The 17608-nt window shown below is 47.3% G+C and overlaps 3 protein-coding genes across 4 annotated transcripts in view; all 3 read right to left on the bottom strand.

The window, feature by feature from the left end:
* Positions 1–17608, bottom strand: part of LOC126561477 (cytochrome c oxidase subunit 6A, mitochondrial) — a 382637-nt gene that overhangs the window by 16267 nt on the left and 348762 nt on the right. Inside the window, exon 1 of one of the 2 annotated variants that reach the window (XM_050217652.1) lies at positions 1660–1663. The exons of the other annotated variant lie outside the window; for it this stretch is intronic. The gene's annotated coding sequence lies outside the window, so the exon portion shown is untranslated. Of the gene's footprint in view, positions 1–1659; positions 1664–17608 lie in introns of those variants that run through there. 2 annotated transcript variants of the gene reach the window in all.
* LOC126567869 (prolyl endopeptidase FAP) overlaps positions 1–17608 on the bottom strand; it is a 299756-nt gene that overhangs the window by 45519 nt on the left and 236629 nt on the right. The window lies entirely within an intron of this gene.
* LOC126556789 (alpha-1B adrenergic receptor-like) overlaps positions 4458–17608 on the bottom strand; it is a 462834-nt gene continuing 449683 nt past the window's right edge. The window contains exons 3-5 of the mRNA XM_050212279.1: positions 7790–8056; positions 7100–7309; positions 4458–5615 (exon numbers count right to left, since the gene is read on the bottom strand). Coding sequence (XP_050068236.1) covers positions 4458–5615; positions 7100–7309; positions 7790–8056 — 1635 coding nt within the window. The remainder of the gene's footprint in view (positions 5616–7099; positions 7310–7789; positions 8057–17608) is intronic.

Raw genomic sequence — 17608 nt, 5'->3', positions numbered from 1 at the left:
ATGTGTTCACAACTCACCAAAGAAGAAAAAAAATCGTACCCACTGCCGCGGAATGAACATGTTGCCATCTTTTTTTTTTTCGCTGCGAGTACTTGACGAGTGTGCTTGATGATCTTTTTTAATGTCGCTTTTTATACACTAGAGGTTGTAGGTATAAGCAGAGATTTTTCTCAGAACCTTTTTTTAGCTATTCTCTTCTGTTTCTCGGCCTGTTCAGAGCTGACCATGTCTAGATGACATGGTCAGGTTTCCAATCCGTTTCCGGCAAATTCGGTCTGGGGCTGCAGTCCTCCATCCACGGTTAAATCCCATTTCCGACAAGTTTGACTCCACCTGATCCAGGCATCAAGCTCGCTGTTGCTCTTTCACGATGAATGATGAACAGGTCGCTGACGAGCTCACGAGTCAGGCCGTCGCATCCTTCCGGTTTTGACCAACGTCAGGATATCTGCTGCACCAAACAGCTCAGTTTCCACTCGTCTGGTAGTTTTTCCTGGTACAAAATCCTGCCAATTAGCCCATGCATGATGGGGGCAAGCCTTTGCGGATTGATGATTATTCGATGTAGTTTTGATTTACTTATAAAGTGCTACAGCTGCTTCGTAGATATATTGCAGCGATCCTCGATAACGTTTTTATTCTAGCGTCGACGTCGTCTGTCAATCCTTAATAGTGGACGCAATCCTTGATAAATACTGGACTCAGCTCCATCGGTACATCCATTTGCTAGCTGGACCACCGTTGATGCTAACCAGAGGCCTTGTGCCGCCTGCTCGATCTGTTCGGTAAGTTTGTGCTACATAGGAGTGCCTCAAACCGATGACGGCATATGCCAGTATCTGGGTTTATTAACAGTCAATTACACAAAGTTACACAAAGTTTCCACCTTCGAGACTCGAAATGACTCTCTTTCTAACACCAGATTGACCATCATGACCTAAGCCATCTCCTTGGAGTCAGTTAATGGTCGTGAGAGTTACAAGGTAAGCTTATCCGATGTTCTAAATGATTATCAATTTTCTCACTCACTTTACTACTCCTTTTTCCACTCTACAGCCTCGAGAGGTTGACTTTGACTTTCTGGTGCCCATTTTGGTGGACGCATCTGCAGTAACACTCCTTCATAAGTTGGACATATCACGTCCGGTACTACGACGTGAAAGACTGGCGCCTCCATTAACGCAGAAGACGCTTCCATTTACTCAGACTCTTCTTCTTCTTCTTCTTCTTCTTCTTCTTCTCTTCTTCTTCTTCTTCTTTCCTTCTCTTTCTCCCTCGTCAGTATCTATTGTGTTTTTTTGTTAGATTAACAACAAAAAGTCATGCACTCATACTTATGCTCACTACTGTACGGACGCGTTCATACTCTTTTTTCTCGTTTGTTTATAATATTGCAAAACGGTTGTAAATGCCTCTACCGCAAAGGCCGCCGCCTCTTACAGCGAGATTGCATGAAACGTAAGGTATGCGGTTTAATAAAGCGTACGGGAATACAATCCGAGCATAATTATGCAGTGTCGAGTGGTATTTTGCTCAAGTAGTCGAAGCCTTATCCGTCTTTTTTTTTTTCGTTATAGTGACCTTCAGCCTGTTGCGGGTGTGGTACACTTCGGTGCGAGACTGAGAGAGTGAGAGATACAGTCAAACGATGTTTACTACCACGGCTCACCAGACACACACTCTCACTTGCCTGGTGGGCATGGACGATCCGGTGGACTAAAATAATCGACCAAAGCTTTAAAGTCCTTTGCTACGTGAAAGGACGAATGTTTGCAGAGTGGCGAATAGGGCACATAACAGACAACAGAGAGAGAGAGAGAGAGAGAGAGAGAGAGAGAGAGCGACAGAGAGAAAAAGCGAGAGGTAGAGTGAATTTGTATGTGAAAAGTAAGGCCGAACCATTACTTATTAACAACCGATGGTTTGTAATAGTTAACTTCTCCCTCTCCCCTCTCCCCACCCTCCCCTACCTTTTTCATCACTCGTCTTTCCCCCCTCTATCCCTCACACTCTTCCTTTCTCTCGATCGATTGAGTATCCACACGCATCCGTTTGGATACTTGCATTCTTATTCACATTCCACCATCTTTATCCACTTCATCTGTTACCCCTACGAAAAGGGATGCCCTTCTCTGATGTCTTTTTTTTTTCGTTGTTCATTTGTTGTGTGTTCCAAAAACTTACGCTTCTAAGGACTTGGGTGAGTAATAATTGATATCCAGTGCAGTCCGTATCCGTGTTTCCTTTGGCTCGTTTCTGTTTTCTCAACACGTTTTTTTTTTGCTTGGTGGGGGAGGACCAACCAAACACGACACACCACACGTACACACATTGGATTACCTTAAGGGTGGCATGTATACACACACACACACACATAGCCAGGAACCAGTAGTCGCGCGGAAGGATGGCAAGCCTTGACTTAAAACAATTATACGGACTTCCGGAATGCCCTTTTGCGCCAGTTTGACCATGGTTTTGCCCAGGTAGAAACATAAATAATTAACGCTAATATCAAGCACGAAGCATTGCCACGGCTTCTCTCCTTCCCACACCGCAAAATTTCTTTTTTTCTGGCTACACTGAGCGCAATAAAAATAACACCATTAGGTTTTTTTTAACATAACAAAATTAGCCCCAATGGCATCCATTGCTTTAATCCAAAGGCTTCAATTTTTAGTTCCAAAAATTGATGAAACAATTAGATAATTAACACACGGAAAACCAAATTTCTATTCAACTTAAGAGTATAAATATTGGTCGATAGCGGGGCCGGCCCCACTATCTAATATAATATTACGGTAATATCATAGGGTAGGGTTGTGGTACAAGTCCCATCCGGCTAACTATGAGGCAAGTCAGCAAGTCAAATCGATGGCCGGCCTGAAGAACATATAACAGGCTCTAAAAATCCTAAACAAAAAAAAAAAAAAAAGGTCGTACAAATATTATAACGAAACACTTTTTTTGTGCTATTTTTATTTCGCACAGTGTACTACCGTGTACTGGTATGTTCGCGCACTTTCAACAAGTCTCTCTAGATCGGCCATTTTTACGAGTTGAAAAAAGCTCAAAAAAGGGCACTGAAAGTCTGAGCTGACCGGGTGAAAGCATTCGTATATATGTATGTGTCATCAAAATTGGGAGAGGAAGGGTGACCTCCCTTCCCTTCCTCTCCCAATTTGGGGGAAGGGAGGGGATTGGACCAAAATCGAACTTAATAACACCGAGCCAACGCCAACCTGAACTAACACAAAAAACATTTCCGTTTTAGTTTATTCCGTACTGGTGGACAGTGGCGTTGATGTTTGCTACATCATATGGAGCAAGTTGCATCAGCGATAGACACCGTGGTCACCTATCCCCTTTCCACCCTGTAGCAACTCCGTCTTTGCTGCCCTTTCTTCTTTCATCTTCTGCTTCTGTCGTTCAAAAAACTTTGCAACGACAATTTGACTGGGGGGGCATGGGGATGGCACTATGACCAGCAGATGATCCTACTAGCTGCTCTGCCTGATATAAGTCGCCTTTTGAGCTTCAATTTTTGCGAGCTTAGTACATTTCTTTTGGTGTCGAACCTACCCATTAGCTAGTGTTGTCGTTTAGTTTGGTTTGTCTATATTTCTATTTGCTTTCTTTGCTTCTTGCTAGTTCTTATCTTTTTTTTTTTGGTTTCGTTTCTTCCAGCAGAGGTGTTTTGCACTTTGTTCTACAGTGATTCTTGTTTTTTTTATTCTTCTCTTTGCTTTGCACTAAGTCTCAAACAATGATTTGTACGTGCAAAATGTAATACCGTTTTTACCTAAGTTTGTTTCGTTACCACGTGTGGGTGGGTGGGTGGGTTTTTTTTGTTTGTTGTTGTTGTCATTCTAAACGTTTAAATTCCTTCTTTTGCATCACTCACAGTTGTTTTTTTTTTGGGGGTGACGTCAACGTGCTGATTGAATTTCTTTCTTAAATTTTTTAAATAATTTGTCTAATTCGTTTTTTTTACCGTGATTTTTGTTTGTTTCTTTACGGTTAAGATAGTTATTTTCCTCCTTCTATTCGATTGTGCTTCCGTTTTTTTCTTCTTCTTCATAATTTTGCTTTTGGGAAGAAGCATTTGATCACCTTTTTTTTTGTTGCACAACTAAATTCACTACTCGCTTTTCCAAGTTCTCTACTCGCTCTTTAAGCCTCACACTCTCAAATCCTCTCGTCCGCCCACATCACTGGATTGGTGAAACATTGCAGGAAGGGGAATGCTGGGTTGAAACGGACCTGGAGGGATGGAGGTTGAGATATCGAGAGAAAATGTGTGAGGGAGAGAGAGAGAGAGAGAGTAAGCACGAGTTTGCTTAGCAGTGTAAACCTTTGCTTCACATCTAATAGTACGTTAAATATATATATATACTCATATATATGTATATGTGTCTAGGTATAATAAGTATCTCGTTTCGGCGTTACTTTTTGGTTTTTTAGTCAGTCCCGTTGCCTAAAATTTCCTGCAGCGAGGCAAACTTCCTAAACGATATCTTCGGCTCGAGGCAGATGGGGCCGGCCGAGAGGGGCGGTGCAGCGGGATGCAGCTTGGCACCTGATTGTCCATGAGCGACGCTAAGATTGTCTGTGGTGCAGATCGGTGGTATCGTGGCGACGAGTGCCGCCGGCAGCCGCCCACCATCGACGGCGGCGGCCGCTATCATGTCGAACCCGTGATGCTCGAACATGGAAACGGATGGCGAGAGCGGTGACGCTGGTGAGGGTGGGGGCGGTGGTGAGCGTATCGAGGTCACCGTCCCATCATCGTCGTCGGTGAGTATCTTCGTGATGGTAATCTTTGGCCGTGGCCCGGCACCGTGATGATGGTGATGGGCGGGCGGATGATGCGGCGGATTGCATACAAACAGGGGCCCGCTCAGCGCGGAACAGCTACCAAACTTTACCCGCCCCAAAGGTGACTGCAGTGACGCATCGTGCACCGGTCCGTCCGGCTCTAGGCCGAGCTCCGAGCGTGTGTCGGGTGCGGTGGTGGCACCACCAGCCGATCCAGGCCTGCTAGCATCGGCCCCGAACGCAAGCAGCAGTGGCTGCTGTTGCTGTTGCAGCTGCTGCTGCTGGAACTGGGCGCCACTGAGCGAGGGACGCCGCGAACCGCACGTCGACGGTGTCCGGGCCTGTATTTCGTAGTGGATCTCGATCTTTTGCTTCTGCTTGCGCCAGATGTTGCGAAACGAGCGGCGCACTATCTTGCTCCGCACACCGTACAGTATCGCGTTGATGGTCGGCGACAGGAGCAGCAGAAACGAGGCCAAATTAAGCAGCATCGCTGGTGTACGCCAACCGTTCGCGACGAACGGTAGTACGCTGTTCCACAGGATGACGAAATAGTACGGACAGTGGAACAGGATAGCCGATCCGACCAGCTGGATCACGTTCGCGGCCGGATTGTTCTGGTTGGAGGCTTGCGCGTACGGTTTGCAGTCGGCCGCCGGTCCGGAACCGGCCGGACCGGGGCCGGCGTTCGGCACAAAGAACGGATTCCGCTGGTGGGTGATGGTTAGCTGGGCGGACAGTGTCACCTCCAGGATGGCGGAAGCGATACGATTGCGCTGGTAGCGTGCAATCATCAGCACCTGAAAAGAGAGAGAGAATGGAACGATTGGGCGGACCCGGACGCGTTAAGCTCGTGAATATTAAAATGCGACGTTCGGTGCACGGAACTGGCCGGGGAATCGAAAGTTCAGTTGCCACGAGGAGGTGAAGGTTAGTCTACCCCTCACACACAAAAACCCGGACCGTCCTTGGGCAAGGTTCACGACTTCTCAGGTTATAATCCTTCCCGATACTGCACTCCCACACAGGGGAAAGCATGTCTAGGGAGGGCGAAAATACAGTTTCGTCCCTTTTGCAAGGCGCTGCAATAGCACGATTGCTCGACGATTGGGAAGTTGATTAAAATATATCGTTCCCGTATCGATTTATCGATTCCTCAGGTACGCCCGGTCCGTCCACCTCCATTTCACGTTCGCTGACGAAAAGTTCACTTTGCTGGCTCTAACAGTCGTGACAAACCGTACAAATAGTCATCCTCATCCCCCCCCATCGATCCTGCGAGCGCAAAATTGGAAAAGGAAAATCATGCAAGCATCCAGGCGCGCGCGACCAGGTCAATGCCAATGGTAAAACTTCGTGGATGACGGGGGAATGGAAGGAGGGCGGGAGGGGAGTGGGGTGTGGGGGGTAGAGGGGGTGTTAGAAGCTGGATCATGCTCGCATCGGAATCACTCTCCCCCACCCTACTCCCTCACCGAAGCCTCCATCCCACCATCCATTTGCACAACCCACACGATTGAGTTAGTAACGTGTTTTACCGTTTGCCTACCATTCAGGCGCAATTACATCGAGGGCTGATCTTTCCATGTGCACTAAGAGGTAGCGTTTGAAGTTTTATCGCACATTCATATTCATGAGCTAAAGGTAAAGCTTTTTTGTGTTGGCGTGTATGTGTCTGTGTGTGTGTGTGTCACTCATTTTTATCACGTTGTGTTTGTATTATTTGTGTGAGGTTTTTGTTGTTGGTTTCTTTTTTTTCGGCTAGTGATTGGGAAGGATACAGTTTATTTGGTACAGTTTCTGTTCCTTCTTCCTTCCTTCCTTCACACACACATACACACACAAATACATACTCTACAGGCACTTAACATCGTGTGAGTTATAAGTGGGTACCGGTGGCAGCTGGAAAGCACATAATTAAATACGATATTATTCGGAAGCGCTAAATATAGTAAAGCCTTAGTATAGCTTCCTTCGGAGGTGGTACGAAAGGACGAGAAGTAAACCCCGGTGGCTTTATGTCGAATCTAATCTCTCAACCGGTATCTTCCGCACCCCCTGGAAGAAGTGTCGTAAAATCACGTGAGTTTCCAGTTCGAGGATTGTGTCGGCTAAGGGGTTCCGGGGTGGGACGGTTTGATGATGATTGACTTACTGATTGCTGTCACTTGCCTTGCCCGAAGACGGTCGTCATTTGACATTTCACGTTGTGGGAGGAACACCGGTACTCGTGTAATTAGGGGGAAGGAGGTTCGGGACCTTACCATCCAGTAGCCTCGCTTACCTTCATGTTGCAGCCCAAGATCAGCACAATCGGTAGCAGGATGGTGAATAGGACGAAGCTGATGCTGTAGATGAGCGATTCCGTCGTTTGCAGGTTTGGTAGGCACAGCTCGTAATCGCTGTCGAACTTATAAGCCGAGATGCGCACCGCCTGCGGTAAGCTGAACAGTGTCGACACGATCCAACCGGCACCGAGCGTTATCAGGACCTGCTATTGAGGGCAGAGCGTGAAGATATGGTGTGGCAGAGTTTGTTCGCCAGGTGTCAGAAATTTGGTATAATTGCGACAGGTTGGGTGCAGTATGAAGGGTTTAAGAGAGAGAAATAAACAGGGGGAGAAAAAGAGAGAAAGGCAGATCAAGTAACATGCGGTAGAGTGCAAGATGGTGCAGCGGCAAGATGATTTGCTGTAGTAGTGCATATTAATGTTATGATACACACACACACACACACACACACACACACACATACACACACACACACACACAAAACCCGATTGATGTGCTCCACTTTATCACCGCCATAATATGCTAATCAATATGGACAGTTGAGACTTCAATTTCGCTAAGTGCTCCTAAATGCATGCAATCCACGCGGCAAAGCTAGCTAATGTTACGACTTCTTGACAGCTTCTGCTTCTACTCGTTTGTGGATGATTTCAACTACAAAAAAAAAACACACACAAACGTACCTTCTTGGTGTTGATGAACGTCCCGTAGTGTAGTGGTGTAGCGATGGCAAAGTATCGATCGAAGTTGAGCGCACACAGCGTCCATAGTGCGATCGAGTGCAGCGTATTGAAACACAGCCCAAACAGCAGACAGGCTACATCCATTGCGTCCAGCGCCACCGGCAGAAGCCGGGATAGGCTCGCCGCGTAGAAGAGCAGGTAGAACAGACATAGTACGGCGTTCACGACGCCAAGATGGAGCAGCAGTATCTTGCTGGCGAACGTGATCTGTGTGGGAACGGGTGACGGACGGAAGGAAACACCAATGACAGCTCATTAAAAGGCATTACTTCAATTAAATTTTTTGTTTGTTTGCTGCACTCGGGAAGGGAAGCACGAAAAAAAAAAATTAAAAAGGTTTTGCAACAAGTGGTTCCGAAACCGTTCTATGGCTACCGGTATCAGTTTTCCTCGGCAAACGGACTGACGCGCAAGAAAATCCCCCGGTTGGTCCCGATCGTTCGTGCTTGTAGCGGGAACAAAAGCGCACGCCATACATACAAAACCCTACCAACAACAATAACAGCAACAACAAAAAGCCATCATCTGGTCTGGTTGGTGCGTTCCTGCGGCAACCGACGTACCAATTAAAAGTTGCTGTCGGTTGAAAAATAAGAAATGTGATACCGTGTGCCTCCCTGACGCATCTCGACCCCCAAAGGCCCCCAAGACTCCTAATGCCAGAGCGGTATCGGAGGATGCATCGGAAATGTCGGTTTCGTCGTCGGGAAGTCATAAGCATTAGAGTTCATCTCCGGTCCGGTTGCCACTCGCTTGGCAACGGGTCCCTGGGGAGTTTTGCCGAAGGAAACTGGTGGCGGCCGTACCGAACGCAATAAACTTGTACAAATTAATCGCCTCAGCGCACCGGTAATGGCCGTACAGGGGAGAATAAATAAAAACAAAAAAAAAACTGTTTGTGTGTGTGTCTGTATGTATTGTATACGCAGCGATTGGCCGCAGCCATTGCCATGGCCGGGGAACGTGAAAGTAGGTTAGCAAATAAATCGTACCTGGTAGCCCGTTAACTGGCCAATCATCGTATTGGTCACAATCGTCGACGGAGCCGGATAATTGGCACCCTCACTCCTAAGCCCCATGCACCGGAACCAGCCGCAATGGCTGAATCGTCGAAGACATCGGGTTAGAAATCCAATATAGGCGAGATAGCGATAAATAATCGGACACCATAAACCTGACCAATAGGCAATACCGGTAGCACCAGAAGCAGCACCAAAGGAACGAGCGTGTTGTGAAATTGCAGCACTTGCAGGCGCTACAAAAAACAAAATCTCCCTAACCGAACGGTCGAGCGGTAGTAGAATAATAGCGATTCAGGCGTACGATTTTCATTTTCATCATTCAGTGAAAACGGAACGTTCGAAAACGCGAAACGTGGAACAAAGGAGCTTTTTTTTGCTCTTCTACAAATCGTTACAACGAAACAAAGAATGTGCACACAAAAAAAAAAGACTCCTCCAAGAGTCACGAGGCGTAAAATATCTCATTGCCGCGTCCAGCGAATTTATGCGATGCGACCTGTTCACTTTTCTTGTCGGTCTTATAGCACAAAAATAAAAAAATTGCTTCGGACCAATGTTTCAGTGTCTTGTACGATCGGCAACAGTGGGGTTGTGATGAAGCACACCCTTACCCTTTTCCCCGTACCGCACCCAACGTCCCACTGTGGCCCGGGAAGCAGTGAAAATCCCACCCGGTGCGACCGAAGCACGAGGCGAACCAATTTTCAGCACCAATGGATATGCAGTTGTTTGCCAGCCGAGCGTAATCCGCAATGCAAACAAAATCGCACTAACTACTGCTGAGTGACTATGCAGGCCACACCCGGTAGTGTAGAGGGGGGAAACGTGCCGGAGTGGTACACCGCCGATCCTGAATCCCCGGGGCTAATCCGCTGACCCCGCGCGTCCTCAAATCGGCGGGCGAATCTTTTTCTTCCACTTTGTTGAACGGTCGTTGTTAGTGGTGGTTTCGCAATTATAGCTCGAATCATTCGCTTCATCTTGACAGTGATTTGCGCTTCTCGATCTCGTGCGCCCGCTCTTACAGCCACTGGCAGGAGGAGAGAAGGTGAAAGAGCGGGTTGCAAACTGTTACACGTCGGTGTGAAAAAGCGTTATGACCGATAATTAATTAGCCACGATTTGTTGCTCCACCGTCTATCGATTGCAAACAATCGTGTCAAAGCGTGTTGCCATGCACACGCTCGCGATGGAGGCAGAGTACGATCGTAATGATATCACAACGCAAGCATCACCGAAAAGCTGCTTAATTGCACTTGATGCAGCTGTTGCTGAGCTTCCCAAAGCATTACGACACGAATTTACGTTTATTAGATGTATGCAATACGCATCACAAAATAATCTCTCTCTTTTTTTTGCAATCAACAGGATTCAAAATCCGTAATCTAGTGTGCGCTCGATAGGGTTAACCCCAGCGTGGAAGTTTATTACAGCTCCAGAATAGGTCAGATTTCGAATTGGTTTTTATAGCAAGCTTCACAGCCCCGCAAAGTATGCAATTATTACATCAAAAACCGTTCCATGAACAGTATTACAGCTGCTCGTATTGGACAACATCAAACCGCCATGTTATTAGCCTTGCATGCCCTTTTGCAATCCTCTCAGCTTGTGCCGTCCTTTGATGGCTACGAACCGTGGTACCACGTTACTATCATAAAACGAGGTTTGATTTGATGATGGTTTTGCGGATTCTGAGAACTTTCAATCATGCACTAGTGCGTTATCTGCGCCGGAATAGCACACGCTAGAGAGTGCTTTGGCACTGCTGCAATTCGTCGTATTTGTCGAATTTCGAAACCATCAGATACGATACTCAGCCAGCAACGGTTTTTAGCTTTTAGTCAGCCCCCCGATTGCTTCTCGGAACCTCGGAAAGCCAACGTCAATGCGATGTAGAATTGTTCGACAGGTAAAATACTCGGAAAAGCACCTCCCTCACGTTATTTGCTGAGCACAACATGCAAAACGCCTAAATATATGCAAGACTTGTTATCAAGGAGGCACTAGTGTGTTTTGAGTGTGGTCAAAAAAGGTTGGATCAATTGGGGGAAAAATATCATCCAATGGACAATAAAAAAATTCTTTGTCGATCAAATCAATCAAGTTGTGGCGTTAGTCTGCTCGCCTTGCTCTGTAATAAACCCATTGAAGTACGGTGCTTGCTTGAGCATCTGGCACCTCCTCAACGCATCAGACGGGCTGCCTGGATTATGTGTGGTGTAAAATGGAATTGGAGTGAAAATTGTAGTGAGTGAGAACGGAGCAGAAAAAAAGCACAACAATTTCTGCCGGCGGGCGCTCGCACCAAAACTCACGAGACAATGGCGCGAACCTTCCGGGCGAAGCGAAAAGTCATAAGCGATCGACGATAAAAGCCAATCAACCGTACTGACAGGAGATCCGGTGCATCCTTTCGAAATGGTTCCGTCGTCAGACCCCGGCACAAGGTCTGCTTGATGCTCTCGACCCCCGGTTCTCCGGGATCCGATGAAATGGCCGGGATACGTTGATGAGGATGTCGAACACAGTCGAGGACAAATGTAATTACATGCTGAGCACCCTCTGATGGATGGATGGAATTACGGCAGTGGGTGTTACACTGGCACTGGCTGCTCCTGTCCGTTACCCGAGACCCAGCCAACAAGAGGTACCAGCGTTAAGTAGTACATCGAATCTGGGCCGACATTTCCTGGCCTGGACTGTGTGCGTGTGTGTGTGTGTGAGCACTAATGTATTTTCAAGTTACCGAGGACCACAGAACCCGGGAGACCCGGACAGAGACGCACATCCTACTTAATCTTTGTAGTTTGTTTTTCTTCTGTTAGTTTTTTTTTTCTGTGTGAAGTTCTTAAATCGGAAATTGCTCCAGAATTGTGACCGGGAGCACTTAGCCATTTGCTCTGTTGTATCTGTAGTGTATACAAAGCGAGAACATTTCTGTAAAATCTCCCATTCCGATTAAGCAGACAAACGTTGACGACAATCCTCTACCGTCATCTCTCTATCTCTCCCGTTGGGTCGCAAAACTAACAACGAAAGTACCCTTAGGAAAATGCAAAACACTCATAATAAAGCTACCTTCAATCAATTTAGATTGATTTTTCCATTTAGATGATTGGCTGGCTGCTACGGTACTCACTGGGCAATGGCAAGGTGCCCTGTGAGACTTGAAACCGGGGTGGAAAGTAATGCAATAAAGTAAGGTGAAAAATAGCTTTACAATGGGGTGCCCACATTTGGTACCGTGTCCGGGATGTCCGGTCCGAGATATTTTCAGTCTCTTGCTTGCTACCTGTCCTGTGTAGTTTCGTTCTCCCTTTTGTTAGTGTTTGTATGCCTTTCCGAAGTTTCCGCCTTTTTGCATAGATAATGATCGAGAAGATCCATTTTTCGGTCACCCGCAGGACACATTTTGTGCGTTAGTTAGGTGAGGATTGTGTGTGTGTGTGTCTGTGCACATCGGCAACGCGTTGTTCGTTCTATCTTGTCCCGGGGGAGGCGGGGGGGGGGGGGGGGGGGGGGGGTAGTGGCTCGCGCACAAGTCAATCACAGCGCTACACAAACACCGGGGATGAGTTTGTTTCGCATTTGACGAGCCTTCTCTCGCAATAACGTTCAGATTCATCTTTTTCCACTTGCCAAAATCCCAAATTTTGTCCTCGTTTGATCAAGCTTGCTTAGAGGCCGTCCATTATTTACGTAACTCTGAAAGCGAGGAGGCAGATGATGGATGATGGAGATGGGGCTTCCTCGAACGTTACGAATTGAGAGAGAGGGGGAAGGAGGGGGGATGGGGGTTGAGAGTAAGGGAGTGTTTCATTTTGTGTGACATTACATATTGGGTAAGACTCATGAAGGTCCCTCCTGTAGTGAAATTTGCTGGTCACCATGCGAAATACTCCTAAATGTATGCAAAGCGCAGTAAATGTTCTTAAGGATGCAACAATGGAAGGGTGTAAAATACCCTTCCTCCCCCTCACAAACACTTTTTTGAATGAAAGGGTGCTACTACTCATTCTTGAATAGCTGAATATCTTCGATTATGGAGCATATTCTTCGAAAGCTTTGCCTCGGCCATAGGCGATCAGAACTCTTACGAAAAAAACCTAAGACTTACTTATTAAAATGCTTATTTTACTTCACATTCAATCTTCTGCTCGATGTCTAGGACCCAGCACAAGTAAGATTGGACAATGTATTAACGAAACAAAAATTGACTGCACTGAAAAATAAGTTTAACATCTCACAGTGCTGCACATAAAATATTTTAGGCTCTTTCACCCGAGAATGTGTTGCAACACCCTGAGGATACAACAAGTGGTCGTGACGGTTAGAAAGGGGGATTAAATTCAAACTCCATCCATGTTTTCTTCCAATTAATCCAACCGTAATTTTTTACTACAATAAAACCACACTGTATATCCATGTATACATTTAGGCGTTTTTCGCATGGTGACGAACAAATGTCGACAGAAGGTGACCTTTACGAGTCAGTAAGTTTGGCAAATGGAGGTACAGCAAAATTGGGATTCGATGTACAGTCCTGTCCTATGAACGACCAGTTCCATCAGCACTGGAAGTTAGTTAGTGGTACATAATTTATGGACGACCACCTATTGTTGCCAGTATAGCCAGGTGTGTGTCCTGAAAGTGTAAGTGAAAACGGTAACGTCCAATTGAAATTGATCTCACTTCGATTCATCTTTTTTTCTTTTTGGTAACTTTTTTTGTTGCCTCCGTTCGCTTCGACTACGGTCATTCAACGGCGTGTAACGGGGCGGACGTGATCGGGAACGACAGCAGCGAGTAGCAGCGTAATCGGTTCGGCATCGATTTGCTTGTCAAAAAATCAAACACGCACTAACGCATAACGACAACCCACCCGCGGCCCCGGGTGCTCGGTGAGATTGTCACGCTCACGTACCGATTTTGTCGCTTATTTACTTGCGCCGTTGACAATTTGATTATGGACGCCGAGCTTTGGCGAGCGGCCTGCATCGCATGAAGCTTGGGTGTGCCCGGGTAACGCCATTACCAAACGGAGTGATGGAAATTGAAGCTGACGCTGGTACTTTCGGCAATCGTGAGCGAGTTTTTTTCCTCATCTTTTGCTGTTGGTTTTGTTTTCAATTCGATGTGCTGTCGTTTCGCGTAAGCCCCACCATGTGCCTGTGCCCACAGTGCCGGAATGGTTGCGCGAAGCGTCTGGCAAAATATCAAATTCAATCAACTTCGCAAGCACCACCAACACTTGAAGGTGCGCGCTCCCGCACGCGGTTGCTGAGTTTTGTGTAGCTGATTCTTCACTATTCTCGGTACATTCTAAGGCGGCGGTAAGCGTTGCCTTGTCGGTAAGGAGCCCGATCGAAACCGGGCGAAGATGCGAAATGCCAGGCACTCGTACCTTGGCACGTAAAAATCTAAATTGGCCATTATGAGCGATTTGATGAGCCAGGTTTCCATCCGACCGCAAAAGCATCGAGTTTTTTGTGTGTGTGTATGTGTGTATGTGTGTGTGTGTCTATGTGCTTCTGTGCTGGTTGGTTGCAAAATGAGACGAACTTTTTAGGGTGAGTACATTCCGACATTGATTGATTTATTTAATTCTTCGGCCCAAAACATTCGTTACAGCGTATCTGGCGGGCCAGAGAAAAATGCGAACGGGTGTGCTCACAGCAGCAGAACAAAACCGCAGGCGTTCACTGTCCGGTCCCGTAAATGGTGCTGGATGTCTTTGGGGAAGGGGAGGCCGATGGTGGATGGACATAAAATCCTGAGCTTTAGTTTTGGTTGCCTGTTTTCTCTGCCCTTTTCCTCTCTAGGCACTCGGTTTTCTCTTTCCCTGTCAGAACCACAAGCACGGGCCAGCAACAGGTACACGGTTGCACCTAGATGAAGAGCTCTTATGTTCGGTGTCCTAGACCCATACCGACACCGTACTCGTGCCCTGTGTTCGCCACCTACCGAACCAAACAGAAAAAAAAACGAAAAGCCAGAAAAGGAAGCTTTGGATGTTGGTGATATTTGGTTTCAAATTGACCAACTGGCTGGCTTCAGAATCGGGTGGAAAAACGACGCTTTCGCTGGAAAAGTAGCAACAAGCCTGCTGATGCTGCTACTATACACACATACACACCTGTGCCAAACAGGGACAGCGCTGGATTATGGGGTAGAGTGTGACAAGAGGCAGCAGACACGAAACACACGGAATGAATTTACAAGGATTCCCGTGTGGTTTCGGTGTGGTTTAGGAAAAGTTGTTTTCCTCGTTCGGCTACTAATGCGCATCACCACTCCTTCCCTTCCCGGGTACGCTTTCATCTAGCTCTTCAGTTCCCACCGTGTTTCTTATTTCGGAGCTGCTGTGCTGCTTCTTACTAGTGATGGGTCATACGACTCTTTTTACGTATCGACCCAGAGTTAGGTTCGTTCCTATAGGAGTCGAGTTCGAACCGTGAGTGCATCGAATTCGGATCGATCAGACGCTCAATCTAAACCCATTGCACCTAGAAGTCTACTTTCGTTGGGTTCACCCATCAGGTGTAGCGATGTCGGCTTTGCCGATGGCATTGTCCTGCTCATTGAAGCAAGTCAATTGAGAGGATTAAGCTGTGGATGTGCGACCGACGATTAGACCATTGCACATCATTCAAGACAGAATTTATTCTGAATCTCAGCTCACAAAAATCCTCAGATGCTGTATGATCGATTGAGATTTTATGCTCACGTCGATTATTGCCCCTGGGAAGATGGTACGGCTGCTAAAGGCCACTATGGACGGGTTACAGGGTACAAGGTGAGAGTTTCGAGCATGCTGTCGGAATCGTTCGAATTCTCACCGGGGTCTACGGCAATGAGACGAACTCTTCTGTTTGTTGTTCAACATCGCTCTGGAGGGTGTCAAGCGAAGCGCGGGCTTCGACAGCCGGGGTAAGATTTTCACCCGATCTCTCTAATTCCTTGGCTTCGCGGATAATACCGACATCATCGGACGGACACCTGCGGCAGTGTGCGAGGCGTACACCCGACTGAAACGCGAGGCCAATAGAATTGGATTGAGCATCAAAGCTCTGATCGTGATCGAGCCCAAGTAGGAAGTAGCGTGTTAGTCGACGGCGACGATCTCGAGGTGGTAGAGGAGTTCTGCTACCTTGGTACGATCGTAACTTCGGACAACAATGTAAGCAGCGAAATCCGAAGGCGCATTGTTCAGGGGAATCGTGCCTACTACGGACTCCACAAAGTCCTGCGATCCAGAAGACTAAAACAACACACGAAATGCACGATTTACCGCACCTGGATACGTCCGGTAGTCCTCTACGGGTACGAGTCTTGGACAATGCTGACGGAGGACGCCAATGCACTCACCTTTTTCGAACCGCGGGTGCTAAGGACTACCTCTCGTGGTGTGTGCGAGCATGGCGTGTGGCGAAGGAGAATGAACCACGAGCTAGCTGAGCTGTTTGGCGGTGCGGATATCCTGATGGTAGTCAAAGCCGGAAGGATACGTCGGAAGATCGGATGCAGCCGTGGATGGAGGACTGCAGCCCTAGATCGAGTTTCCTAGAAACTGATTGGAGACCTGGCCATGTCGACACGACGTGCTCAATCTTGAGCAGGCCAAGAAGAAGAAGAAGAGTCGATTATTGCACAGAGCTGGTCACCAATGCAATCGTAAAGTTGTCGCACATGCTTGCCAATAGAATAGGTTCTTGCGCTAGCAAACGCAGGCGTCTACCGTGTGTGGTGACGTCCTGCTTGAACAAGATGCACTGGAGGATGCGAGAATTTATTCTCGCCAGTCAGAGGTGGGTGAAAGTTTAAGTATCGCAAGCTTAAAAGCCCAGACGAGGGTCAGAATTCTCCAAGACTGGCAGGAACGTTAGGAATGGGCGGAACATGGGCGATGAACATATCGCTTGGTCCCAGACGTTCAGCGATGGATAAATCTCAAGCACGGCGAGATGAATTTTCGCCTCACACAATTTCTATCGTGGCACGGGTATCTCCTTCTCCAAGGATGTGCTCCCAAGTGTATTAGTATCTAGAGTGCGGTGAGTCATACCATAAAGGCTATCACCAGTCAACTCGAAAATGACTGGAGAAAAGAACCAAGAGTCTTGACTTCCTCGAACAAAAACCCACGTAGGGTATAGGGCAAGCCGAGACGCACTGTTGGAAATCAACACCATGAGTCCAAAGCTTAGCTACTTAACAGTGCAGTAGTGGCTCGCCATCAGATGGTGGTGATGAGCTTCTTCGAAGTGTGTCCAGTTGAAAGTTCAAAAAGTTGTTTTGGCTGGTCGGACCACCCAATAACCTGAGAAGCGTGAGATATGGTCTGGCACATCGAATCGCTCCTTCCCTGCGGGACTCATGTTTCGTTTGGAGTGCTGACGAGCGTGATCCCTTTTATTCTCCATTCGGTTCGATGAGTCGAACCTGCGATTGGAACTCGCATATACTCTGCTGCACCCACGGGTCAACCCGAGCTCGTTGGAACTGGGAATAAGACCGGAACCGCTCCGGTTAGCTTACAAATGGCTCCGTCCGAGTAGGTTCGAGTCGGCTCGCCTATCACTACTTCTTACCTCGCCTAGCTTCGAGCTGGTAAGGTTTGGGTTCTTAAGAAGCAAGTCGATTGAAATCGTGCCACTGGGAATCGAATTCGTATCGGCGATTTTCTACCGCATGTTTTCTCCACAAACCCCCCTGCCCCCCATACACCCACCCATCA

Source organism: Anopheles maculipalpis, chromosome X (assembly GCF_943734695.1).
Source record: "Anopheles maculipalpis chromosome X, idAnoMacuDA_375_x, whole genome shotgun sequence".
Lineage (NCBI taxonomy): Eukaryota > Metazoa > Arthropoda > Insecta > Diptera > Culicidae > Anopheles > Anopheles maculipalpis.
This window is presented reverse-complemented; position numbering and strand designations above follow the sequence as displayed.